The sequence below is a fragment of the Carcharhinus amblyrhynchos genome, chromosome 8 (assembly GCF_965287045.1).
Source record: "Carcharhinus amblyrhynchos chromosome 8, sCarAmb.v2.hapA, whole genome shotgun sequence".
Lineage (NCBI taxonomy): Eukaryota > Metazoa > Chordata > Chondrichthyes > Carcharhiniformes > Carcharhinidae > Carcharhinus > Carcharhinus amblyrhynchos.
In genome coordinates this window covers 126378603-126391870 of record NC_137331.1, presented here as the reverse complement: position 1 = coordinate 126391870, position 13268 = coordinate 126378603, and the positions used below count along the sequence as shown (strand labels likewise).

The following is a 13268-nucleotide window of genomic DNA, read 5'->3' as shown; positions in this document are numbered from 1 at the left end:
ATTTTACTGTTATTCCTACCAAAATGAATGATCTCACATTTACATTTGCTGGCGAAGCCAGCGCGATTCACATCTTGTGAAAAAGAAACTTCTGCATTAATTTGTCTCCACTCGAGTCCTAGCATCATCATCTTGCTCTGAACTTCAATTCATCTCTTCCTGATCCCCAAATTGAAGAACACTGAATTTCTTCCCTATCTCCACTGGAGCTCTGTGTAAATCTTATGCTCTGGGATCCTGACAATAAAATTGTATAATATGAGATTGTGTAAGATTATACAAGGTCTAATGCAATCAAGAAATATACAGTTAATGGCAGAACCCTTAGGAGTATTGATGGACAAAGGGGTGTACACAGGTCACTGAAAAGTGGCAACGCAGGTGGAGAAGGTAGTCAAGGAGGCATACAGCATGCTTGCCTTCATCGGCCGGGGCATTGAATTTAAAAATTGGCAAGTCATGTTGCAGCTTTTTAGAATGTTAGTTAGACTGCACTTGGAATATAGTGTTCAATTCTGGTCACCACACTACCAGAAGGATGTGGAGGCTTTGGAGAGGGTACAGAAAAGATTTACCAGAATGTTGCCTGGTATGGAGGGCAATAGCTATGATGAAACTTGGTTTGTTCTCACTGAATTGATGGAGGTTGAGGGGAGACCTGATAGAAGACTACAAGATTGAGAGGCATGGACAGAGTGGATAGTCAGAAGCTTTCTCCCAGGGTGGAAGAGTCAATTACAAGGGGGCACAGGTTTAAGGTGCGAGGGGAAAGGTTTAAAGATGTAGGAGGCAAATTTTTTACAGAGTAGTGGGTGCCTGGAACTCGTTGCCGGGGTGGTAGTGGAAGCGGATACAGTAGTGACTTTTAAAGGGCAACTTGACAAGGGATGGGAATAGAGGGATACAGTCCCCAGAAGGGTTAAGGCAGGCATCATAGTCGGTGCAAGGGCTTGTTCCTGTGCTGTAATTTGCTTTGTTCTTTATGATGAACTAGGCTTGTACTCGTTAGAGTTTAGAAGAATGAGGGGAGATCTCATTGAGACATACAAGATGATGAATGGGATGGATAGGATAGAGGTGGAGAGACTCTTCCCGCTCAGAAAGGACAGTAGGACTAGGGGGCACAGCCTCAAGATAAAGGGGGGGTGGTTTAGAACGGAGTTGAGGAGGAACTTCTTCACTCAAAGGGTGGTGAATCTCTGGAATTCTCTGCCCGTTGAAGTGGTGGAGGCTGCCTCGCTAAATATATTTAAGACGTGGGTTGATGGGTTTTTGATAAGCGAGGGGATTAAGGGTTATGGGGAGAGGGCGGGAATGTGGAACTGAGCCACGACAGATCAGCCATGATCTTATTGAATGGCGGGGCAGGCTCGAAGGGCTAGATGGCCTACTCCTGCTCCTATTTCTTATGTTCTTATGATGGGTGTGGACAGGGTGAATAGAAAGCAGCTGTTCGCCTTGATTGAGAAGTCAATCATGAGGGGATGTAGTTTTGGTGGAAGGGACAGGAGATTCAGAGGGCATTTGAGAAAACATTTTTTCAATGGGAGATGGGAATCTGGAATGCACTGCTTGGGAAGATAACGGAGCTCTGAAACCTTTACAACCTTTTAAAAAATATATGGATAAACATAGAGTCATAGAGGTTCAGCATGGAACAGGGACCAATATGTCCATGCCACCCCTTTTTTAAACCACTAAGCTAGTCCTAATTGCCCGCGTTTGACCTATATCCCTCTATACCCATCGTACCCATGTAACTGTCTAAATGCTTTTTAAAAGATAAAATTATACCTTCCTCTACTACTACCTCTGGCAGCTTGTTTCAGACACTCACCACCCTCTATGTGAAAAAATTGCCCCACTGGACCCTTTTGTATCTCTCCCCTCTCACCTTAAACCTATGCCCTCTAGTCCTGGATTCCCCTACCTTTGGGAAACAAGTATTGACTATCTAGCTGATCTGTGCCCCTCATTATTTTATAGATGTCTATAAGATCACCCCTAAGCCTCCTACGCTCCAGAGAAAAAAGTTCCAATCTATCCAGCCACTCCTTATAACCAAACCATCAAGTCCTGGTAGCATCCTAATAAATCTTTTCTGCACTCTTTCTAGTTTAATAATATCCTTTCTATAATAGGGTGACAAGAACCATACACAGTATTCCAAATGTGGCCTTACCAATGTCTTGTGGAACTTCAACAAGATGTTTCAACTCCTGTGTTCAATGTTCTCACGATGAAACCAAGCTTGCTGAATGCCTTCTTCACCACTCTGTCCACCTGTGACTCCAGTTTCAAGGAGCTATGAAATGTACCTCTCAATCTCTTTGTTCTGTAACTCTCCCCAATGCCCTACCATTAACTGAGTAAGTCCTGCCCTTGTTCGATCAACCGAAATGCATCACCTCGCATTTATCTAAATTAAACTCCACCTGCCATTGGTCAGGCCACTTGTCCAATTGATCATGATCCCGTTGCAATCTGAAATAACCTTCTTCACTGTCCACCGTGCCACCAATCCTGGTGTCGTCGGCAAACCACCCTTGACAGCCATCCTCTGGCTTCTGACATCAAGCCATTTTGTATCCATTTTGCTGCCTCACCCTTGATCCCGTGAGATTTAACCTTATGCAGCAACCTATCTTGTGACACCTTGTCAAAGGCCTTTCTAAATTCCATGTAGACAACATCAACTGCACTGCCCTCATCTGCCTTCTTGGTTACCCCTCCAACAAACTCAATCAAATTTGTGAGACATGATTTTCCATTCACAAAGCCATGCTAACTGTACTTAATCAGTCCTTGCATCTGTAGATCCTGTCTCTCAAAATACCTTCTGACAGCTTACCTGCTACAGATTTTATGCTCACTGGTAGATCCCAGGCTTTTCCCTGCAGCCCTTTTTAAACAAAGACACAACATTTGCCGCCCTCCAGTCTTCAGGCACCTCAAATGTCTTTGCTAGGGGATCTACAATTTCCTCCTTAGCCTCCCATAATGTCTTGAGATACTATTCATCAGGTCTCAGGGATTTATCTGCCTTGATGCGCTTTAAGATTTCCAGCACCACCACCTCTGTTGTAAGTATACTCCTCAAGACATCAATGTTTCTTTCCCCAAATTCCCTAACATCCATACTTTTCTCAACAATAAATACTGATGAGAAATATTAATTTAGGATCTCACCCATCGCTTGTGGATCCACACATAGATGACCTTGTTGATCCTTAAGAGGCCCTACTCTCTCCCTTGTTTCCCTTTTGCCCTTTATGTATTTGTAGAAGCTCTTTGGATTCTCCTTTGCCTTATCTTATCTTCGGCTGATTGGTGTGACAAATTGTCCCTATATTAATCTCCCCTCAATCTGGTTTTCAATGTGGAGTGCCATTAGCGTAGACAAGGGTCATGGGTGAAAGAAGGGACTCATAATGTTGAAATGGCGGCGTGGGCTGGTTGGGCCAGAGGGCCTGTTTCCTGTGCTGTGTTCTTTGTTTATCTGCCAAAACAACCTTGTGTCCCCTTTTTGCCCTCCTGATTTTGTTCTTAACTCTACTCCTATACCCCCATACCCTTCAAGGGATCCACTTGATCCCAGCTGCCTATGCATGTCATGTGTCTCTTCCTTCTTGACCAGGGCCTCAATATCCCGAGCCATCCAGGGTTCCCGACTTCTGCCAGCCTTGCCCTTCACTCTAAAAGGAATGTGCTTATCCTGAACCCTGATTAACACACTTTTGAAAGCCTCCCCCTTACCAGTTCCCTTACCAGGAACTTTTGAACGTTCCTACCTGATTCTATCAAAATTGGCCTTGCCGCAACTTAGAATTTTAAGTTTTGGGCCAGACCTATCATTCTCCATAATTATCTTAAAACTAACATAATTATGGTCACTGATCCCAAAGTGATTCTTCATTAACAGTTCAGTCACCTACTCTTCCTTATTTCTCAAGAGGTCAAGTTTTGCCCCCTCTCTAGTCGGGCCATCCACATACTGAATTAGAAATTCCTCCTGAATACACTCAAATTTCTCTTCATTCAAGCCTCTAATACTTTGGCTGTCACAGTCAATGTTGGGAAAGTTAAAATCCCCTACTATTACCACTCTATTTTTTTTGGAGCTATCTGTAATCTCCTTACATATTTGCCCCCTCAATTTCCTGCTGACTATTTGGGGGCCTATAGTACAACCCTTTCAAAGTGATTTCCCCCTTCTTATTTCTCAGTTCAACCCAAATAGCTTCAGCAGGCGAATCCTTGGATATATCCCATCTTAGTACTGCCATGATGTTCTCCCAAATCAAAAGTGCAACTCACCCTCTTCTCTTACCTCCTATTCTATCTTTCCTATAGCATCTGTACCCTGGAACATTGAGCTGCCAGTCCTGTCCCTCCCTTAGCCATGTTTCAGTAATTGCTATAAGATCCCCTGTACCCATCCGTGCCTTGTTCGTCAGGCCACTTGCTTTGAAATAAATGCAGTTTAATCTGGCTTAAAACATCATAACGTCCATGATGTAGGACAACTGCAGGAAAATGGGATTAGCATACCTTCAGGGGTGGATATTGTCAGTGCAGACCTGATGGGATGCAGGCCTTTTCTGCACTGTCTGACTCTATGATTGTGTAAAAGCCTCACTCTGTGATACGGATGATAACTGCAATTCTTCACTCTGCGATCCTGAGAGTAACTGTGTAAATCACTTACTCTGGGGTCACAAGTGGAACTCGGTTATTTGTAGCATTGCCTTTGCTTTTTCAGACAGTCCCTATGGGTTGATTGTTCGTCGTTACCTGTCTCTCCTCGATGCTGCAGTGGAGTTGGAACATCGTGACTACAAGGGGCCTCGGCTGGAGGATAGGTACAAAGTGATGATGTTTGACCGCGTGCTGACTGCAGATGAGGTCAACAGAAAGTACAGGTCAGTGCTCGCTCCGAGCTTTGCTCGGAACCCGGTCCTTTCCACGTCTTGAATTATTACATGATGCTGTCATACTTTTTGCTTTCCAGCAGTGGGAAAACCAATTTGAGGAAAACATCCTGCGACATAGATGTTGCCTTTGGGAATTTTAGAAAGTGTTAGAGAAGATAGCTCAGTATCTGGGTCAGTTGTTATTTGTCATCTATATCAATGATCTGGATGATAAAGTGGTTAATTGGATCAGCAAATTTGCTGATGATACAAAGATTGGAGGTGTAATGGACAGTGAGGAAGGTTTTCAAAGCTTGCAGAGGGATTTGGACCAACTAGAAAAATGGGCTGAAAAATGGCAAATGGAATTTAATGCAGACAAGTGTGAGGTATTGCACATTGGAAGGCAAACCAAGGTAGAACGTACAGGGTAAATGGTAGGACACTGAAGAGTGCAGTAGAACAGAGGGATTTGGGAATACAGATACATAATTCCCTAAAAGTAGTGTCACAGGTAGATAGGGTCGTAAAGAGTGCTTTTGGAACATTGGCCTTTATAAATCAAAGTATTGAGTATAAGAGTTGGAATGTTATGGTGAGGTTGTATAAGGCATTGGTGAGGCCGAATTTAGAGTATTGTGTGCAGTTTTGATCACCTAATTACAGGAAGGATATTAATAAGGTTGAAAGAGTGCAGAGAAGGTTTACAAGGATGTTGCCAGGACTTGAGAAACTGAGTTACAGAGAAAGGTTGAATAGGTTAGGACTTTATTCCCTGGAGTGTAGAAGAATGAGGGGAGATTTGATAGAGGTGTATAAAATTATGATGGATGTAGATAGAGTGAATGCAAGCAGGATTTTTCCACTGAGGCTAGGGGAGAAAAAAACTAGAGGACATGGGTTAAGGATGAAGGGGGAAAAGTTTAAAGGGAATATTGGGGGGGCTTCTTTACACAGAGAATGGTCTTTTAGACCATTGAACTGACCATTGTAAAATGGTCCAGCTGCAGGTCAGTGGGGCTAGACAGAAAAATGGTTCAGCACAGCCAAGAAGGGTCAAAAGACCTGTTTCTGTACTGTAATGTTCTATGGTTCTATACCACGTGGTAGGCCAGTTTATGGAATTATGGACTTAAGTTTATTTATTAGCGTCACAAGTAGGCTTACATTAACACTGCAGTGAAGTTACTGTGAAAATCACCTAGTCGCCACACTCCAGCACCTGTTTGGGTACACTGAGGGAGAATTTAGCCTGGCCAATGCACCTAACCAGCATGTCTTTCAGACTGTGGGAGGAAATCAGAGCACCCGGAGGAAAGCCTCACGGACACGGGGAGAATGTGCAGACAGGAATCGAACCTTGGTCTCTGGCGCTGTGAGGCAGCAATGCTAACCACCGTGCCACCCACACGGATCATGGAATGAGAGGGTCATTGTCAATTTGGATGTAAAATTGGCAGAAGGATTAAAACAGTGAGTTGTGGTGAGCGGTTGTTTTTTAGATTGTGCTGTTCAGATCGAGGAGCTGTGCAGTTTTGACATGTATGGATGACTTGGATATTGGAGTATAAAGTTTCAAGCTTTGCAAACTCGGAGAGGTGAAAAACAGTGAAGAGGTCCCGTCGACTGCAACAGGACACAGATTGGCTAGAATGCACAAACATGTAACATAGAATAAAATGATCCACAGAATCTGTAAGTTTAATTTGGCTCTGCTAGGGTTCTAGCATCCTCATCCTAAACTTCAACTCATTTGTTTCATGAGCCCCAAATTGAGGAACTCTGAATTTCTTGATTTAATTTGATTTATTATTGTCACATATATTAATATACAGTGAAAAATAATGTTTTTTGTGCGACACGGACTCATCGTACCGTACATAGAGAAGGAAAGAAGAGAGTGCAGAATGTCATGTTACAGTCATAGATAGGGTGTAGAGAAAGATCAACTTAGTGCAAGGTAAGTCCATTCAAAAGTCTGATGGCAGCAGGGAAGAAGCTGCTCTTAAGTGGGGCAGTATGTGCCCTCAGAATTTTGTATCTTCTGCCTGATGGAAGAAGGTGGAAGAGCATATCCGGGATGTGTGAGGTCCTTAATTATCTGGCTGCTTTTCCAAGGCAGCAGGAAGTATGATTGGGAGGCTGGTTTGTGTGATGGGCCAAGCTTTGTTTGCGACCTTTTGTAGGCACTCATGGTCTTAGACAGAGCAGGAGCCACACCAAGCTGTGATACAGCCAGAAAGAATGCTTTCTATGGCGCATCTGTAAAAGCTGGTGAAAGTCGTGGCGGACATGCCAAATTTCCTTAGTCTTCTGAGAAAATAGAGGTGTTGGTGGGCTTTCTTAACTATAGTATTGGCGTCGGGGGACCAGAACAGGTTTTTGGAGATCTGGACACCTAAAATCTTGACGCTGTTGACTTTCTTCCCAATCTCCTCTTGGGTTTTGTGTAAATCTGCCATTCTTTGACCCTGACAATAACAATATAAATCCCTTGCTCTATCCTAACTCTGTGATTGAGGGTCACCCAGACTCAAAACGTCGGTCCTCTACTCTCTCCACAGTTGCTGCCAGAGCAGCTGAGTTTTTCCAGCAATTTCTGTTTTTGTTTCGGATTCTGTCGTATTTTGCATTTGAGAACAATGTGGTTTGTACATAGATTCAAACTAACAACAGAGATATTCTAGGTGCTCTTGCCTGTCCCGATTACAAACTGAAAGTAATACAGCCCACGGCAATGGTAAATGTCCAGCTTGGAGGCTTGATTAATGCTGAGTTTGTAATCCCTGCCTATGCACATTGTAAAAAGTCTGACAACACCAGGTTTTAGTCCAACCGATTTATTTGATAGTAAACTCACAAGCTTTCGAGGTTTCCCTCTTCGTCAGGTGAATGGAGAGTTCTGGCCTCGGACAGAGCGTATAAAGCACAGACAGTTTAGAGATTACTGATTAGAATGCGAATCCTTACACCTAACCTGCTGTTCAAGTCTTAAAGTGGCTGACAATGTGAGTGGAAGGAGCACTGATCACAGGTTAAAGAGATTAACCTGTGATCAGTGCTCCTTCCACTCACATTGTCAGCCACTTTAAGACTTGAACAGCAGGTTAGGTGTAAGGATTCGCGTTCTAATCAGTAATCTCTAAACTGTCTGTGCTTTATACGCTCTGTCCGAGGCCAGAACTCTCCATTCACCTGACGAAGAGGGAAACCTCGAAAGCTTGTGCATTTACTATCAAATAAATCGGTTGGACTAAAACCTGGTGTTGTCAGACGTTTTACTTTGTTTACCCCAGTCCAACGCCGGCATACCCACATTATGCACACTGTACCGTCACATTTAAGAAAGAGGAGGATTGGAGCTCAACCTGAGAACTGAATGAGCTCAAAGATTCCAAACCTCTGCAGCCGCTCCAACTCCTCCTCCATTTTGCCGTTGATGATGTACGGTACTGTCCTAGACTTGGAAAAAGCGAGGAGTAGCCTGAAGATTCACAAAGTGCCATGCAATGTACCCAGTTCATCATCTATTTCTGTAACCTCTCCTTGCCCTATAACCTTTACCCTCAGCTCCTCATCCCTCTGAATCTGGCTCCTGAGTATTTCACTTCTCCCTGTCCTTCTACTGGAGGCTGTGTATTGATGCTTCTCGAACCCAGACACTGGAATTGCCTTGCTGAACCCGTCCACTTCTCAACCCGTTTTGTCCTTCCTAAAACCTATCTCTCTGACTCCTGGTCACCAACTAATATTTTGACCAAACCTTAGAACATAGAACATAGAACATTACAGCGCAGAACAGGCCCTTCGGCCCACGATGTTGCGCCGACCAGCTTTTAAAAAAAAAACACTAACCCACTGATCTAAACCAATCCCATTTCGTCCATAAACCTATCCACAGATCTCTTAAACGCCCCCAAACTAGGCGCATTTACAACTGCAGCTGGCAGGGCATTCCAGTCCCTCACCACCCTCTGGGTAAAGAACCTACCCCTGACATCAGTCCTATAACTACCCCCCCTTAATTTAAAGCCGTGCCGCCTCGTGCTAGCTTTCTCCATCCTAGGAAAAAGGCTATCACTATCCACCCTGTCTAAACCTCTAATCATCTTATATGTTTCAATAAGGTCCCCTCTTAGCTGCCTTCTTTCCAGCGAAAACAACCCCAAATCTCTCAGTCTCTCCTCGTAGGATCTCCCCTCCATACCAGGCAACATCCTGGTAAACCTCCTCTGCACCCTCTCCAAAGCCTCTACATCCTTCCTGTAATGTGGGGACCAGAACTGCACACAATACTCCAAGTGCGGCCGCACCAGAGTTGTGTACAGTTGCATCATGACGCTGCGACTCCTAAATTCAATCCCCCTACCAATAAACGCCAAGACACTGTATGCCTTCTTAACAACCTTATCTACTTGATTCCCAACTTTCAGGGATCTATGTACACATACACCTAGATCCCTCTGCTCCTCCACACTATTCAAAGTCCTCCCGTTAGCCCTATACTGAACACATCTGTTATTCCTACCGAAATGAATTACCTCACACTTCTCCACATTAAACTCCATCCGCCACCTCGCGGCCCAGCTCTGCAACCTTTCTAAGTCACCCTGCAAACTATGACACCCTTCCTCACAATCTACCACACCTCCGACTTTGGTGTCATCAGCAAACTTACTAATCCACCCAACTATACCCTCATCCAGATCATTAATAAAAATTACAAACAGCAGTGGCCCCAAAACAGATCCCTGAGGCACACCACTCATAACCGAACTCCATGACGAATATTTACCATCAACCACCACCCTCTGTCTCCTATCTGCTAGCCAATTCCTGATCCAATTACCTAGATCACCCCCAATCCCATACATCTGCATTTTCTGCAGAAGCCTACCATGGTGAACCTTATCAAACGCCTTACTAAAATCCATATACACCACGTCAACTGCCTTACCCCTATCCACCTCTTTGGTCACTTTCTCAAAGAACTCGATAAGGTTAGTAAGGCACGACCTACCCGCTACAAAACCATGCTGACTGTCTCTAATCATTACTCTCCAAATAACTATAAATCCTGTCTCTAATAATCCTTTCCAAAACCTTACCCACCACAGAAGTAAGACTCACCGGTCTATAATTCCCAGGGAAGTCTCTGCTCCCCTTCTTAAACAATGGGACAACATTTGCTGTCCCTGGCATCTGTTTTTATTTATTGCACTGTGGGGAAGGGCCTTGTGATGTTTCCCTGTATGAAAGTTGCAAAATAATTCAAAGCTGTTAGTTATATGTGTTTTGCTGAAATTTGACTGATTTATCTCATTGGTTGTGTTTTCCAGTTACAAAGGGTTGGTGGCTGAAGCTTTGAGGCAGCTGATTGGGGATCAATGTTACAAACAGGATGAGGTCCTTCCCCCAGGGTATTATACAGGTAAAGGCTGCTTTGAATCAAAATGAACAGAGATCCTATCACATTGCTGTTCAGAACTGAGTGAACAATTTCTTAATTATGTGACACAAGTGCAGAGTGCAATGTATTGCGTTCTTAAAGTCAACACTGGGGATCGTTGAAATTGTTGACACTTGGGTATTAGCTTTGGAATGTTTTTTGGGTCGGCGCTGAGGGAGTGCCGCGCTGTCAGAGGGTCGGCGCTGAGGGAGCGCCGCGCTGTCAGAGGGTCGGCGCTGAGGGAGCACCGCGCTGTCAGAGGGTCGGCGCTGAGGGAGCGCCGCGCTGTCAGAGGGTCGGCGCTGAGGGAGCGCCGCGCTGTCAGAGGGTCGGCGCTGAGGGAGCGCCGCGCTGTCAGAGGGTCAGCGCTGAGGGAGCGCCGCGCTGTCAGAGGGTCGGCGCTGAGGGAGCGCCGCGCTGTCAGAGGGTCAGTGCTGAGGGAGCGCCGCACTGTCAGAGGGTCGGCGCTGAGGGAGCACCGCACTGTCAGAGGGTCGGTGCTGAGGGAGCGCCGCGCTGTCAGAGGGTCAGCGCTGAGGGAGCGCCGCGCTGTCAGAGGGTCGGCGCTGAGGGAGCGCCGCGCTGTCAGAGGGTCAGTGCTGAGGGAGCGCCGCACTGTCAGAGGGTCGGCGCTGAGGGAGCACCGCACTGTCAGAGGGTCGGTGCTGAGGGAGCACCGCACTGTCAGAGGGTCGGTGCTGAGGGAGCGCCGCGCTGTCAGAGGGTCGGCGCTGAGGGAGCGCTGCGCTGTCAGAGGGTCGGCGCTGAGGGAGCGCCGCGCTGTCAGAGGGTCAGCGCTGAGGGAGCGCCGCGCTGTCAGAGGGTCGGCGCTGAGATTGTCCTGCACTCTTGGCTGTGCCATCCTGAAAATAAGATGTTAACTGATGCTCCATCTCCATTCTTTGGTGGATATTAATAGCACAGTGTGATGAAGAACAGGAGGATTGGCATTGGAACATGCACCCCTCAAACAGCATCATTTAATTTGTTCAAAATCTGGCCATTTTTACATTGCGGTTTGGGATCTTGTTGTGTCATGAGAAATTAAGAACCAGAACCAGGAACAGATCATCTGGCCCCTCGAGCCTGCACTGCCATTCAGTAAGAACATGGCTGATCTTTTCATGGTCTCAGCTCCACTTACCTGCCTGCTCACCATAACCTTTAATTCATTTACTGTTCAAAAATGTATCTATCCTTGCCTTAAAAACATTCAATGAGGGAGCCTCAACTGCTTCACTGGGCAGGGAATTCCACAGATTCACAATCCTTTGTGTGAAGAAGTTCCTCCTCAACTCAGTCCTAAATCTGCTTCCCCTTATTTTGAGGCTATGCCCCCTAGTTCTAGTTTCACCTGCCAGTGGAAACAACTTCCCTGCTTCTATCTTATCTATTCCCTTCATAATCTTATATGTTTCTATAAGATCTCCCCTCATTCTTCTGAATTCCAATGAGTATAGCCCCAGTCTACTCAGTCTCTCCTCATAAGCCAACCCTCTCAACTCCAGAATCAACCTAGTGAATCTCCTCTGCACCCCCTCCAGTGCCAGTATATCTTTTCTCAAGTAAGGAGACCAAAACTGTACACAGTACTCCAGGTGTGGCCTCACCAGCACCTTATACAGCTGCAACATAACCTCACTGTTTTTAAACTCCATCCCTCTAGCAATGAAGGACAAAATTCCATTTGCCTTCTTAATTACCTGCTGCACCTACAAACCAACTTCTTGAGATTCCTGCACAAGGACGCCTAGGTCCCTCTGCACAGCAGCAGACTGCAATTTTTTACCATTTAAATAATAGTCCATTTTACTGTTATTTCTACCAAAATGGATGAGCTCACATTCACTAACATTGTATTCCATCTGCCAGACCCTCACCCACTCACTTAGTCTACCTATATCCGTTTGCAGACTTTCAGCGTCCTCTGCACGCTTTGCTTTTCCACCCATCTTAGTGTCATCTGCAAATTTTGACACAATACACTTGGTCCCCAACTCCAAATCATCAATGTAAATCGTAAACAATTGCAGTCCCAACACTGATCCCAGAGGCACACCACTAGTCACTGATCGCCAACCAGAAAAACACCCATTTACCCCCACTCTTTGCTTTCTGTTAGTTAACCAATCCTCTATCCATACTAATACATTACCCGTAACACCGTGCACCTTTATCTTATGTAGCAGTCTTTGGTGCGACACCTTGTCAAATGCCTTCTGGAAATCCAGATACACCACATCCACAGGTTCCCCATTGTCCACCGCACATGTAATGTTCTCAAAGAATTCACCAAATGATTCAAACATGACCTGCCCTTCATGAACCCATGCTGCGTCTTACCAATGGGACAATTTACATCCAGATGTCTCGCTATTTCTTCCTTGATGATAGATTCAAGCATTTTCCCTACTACTAAGCTAACGGTCCTATCTGCCTTTTTGTCTACCTCCTTTTTAAACAGTGGCATCATATTTGCTGTTTTCTAATCTGCGGGAACCATCGCAGCGAATTTTGGTAAATTACCACTCATGCATTTGCTGTTTTCCCCCGCCATCTCTTTTAGTACCCTGGATGCATTCCATCAGGACCAGGAGACTTGTCTACCTTTAGCCCCATTAACTTGCCCAACATTACCTCTTTCGTGATAATGATAGTTTCTCGGTTCTCAGAATGTCACCATGCCCTGTCATGTATCCTTGCATTACAGCAGTGACCGCACTTCAGAAAGACTTTGTTAACTGTGAAGCCTTTTGGGACTTACAAAGGTTGTGAAAGGTGCTGGGGAATTGTTAGCTTTTTAACCCTGTGTCTAGTTTTTCATGATGTGGATATGCCGGCGTTGGATTGGCGTAAACACAGTAAAAAGTCTGACAACACCAGGTTTTAGTCCAACCGATTTATTT

General features: G+C 45.2%; 1 protein-coding gene across 1 annotated transcript in view; it reads left to right on the top strand.

Annotated features, from left to right (window-relative positions):
* Positions 1–13268, top strand: part of fastk (Fas-activated serine/threonine kinase) — a 62627-nt gene that overhangs the window by 31626 nt on the left and 17733 nt on the right. The window contains exons 6-7 of the mRNA XM_080194793.1: positions 4763–4922; positions 10253–10344. Coding sequence (XP_080050919.1) covers positions 4763–4922; positions 10253–10344 — 252 coding nt within the window. The remainder of the gene's footprint in view (positions 1–4762; positions 4923–10252; positions 10345–13268) is intronic.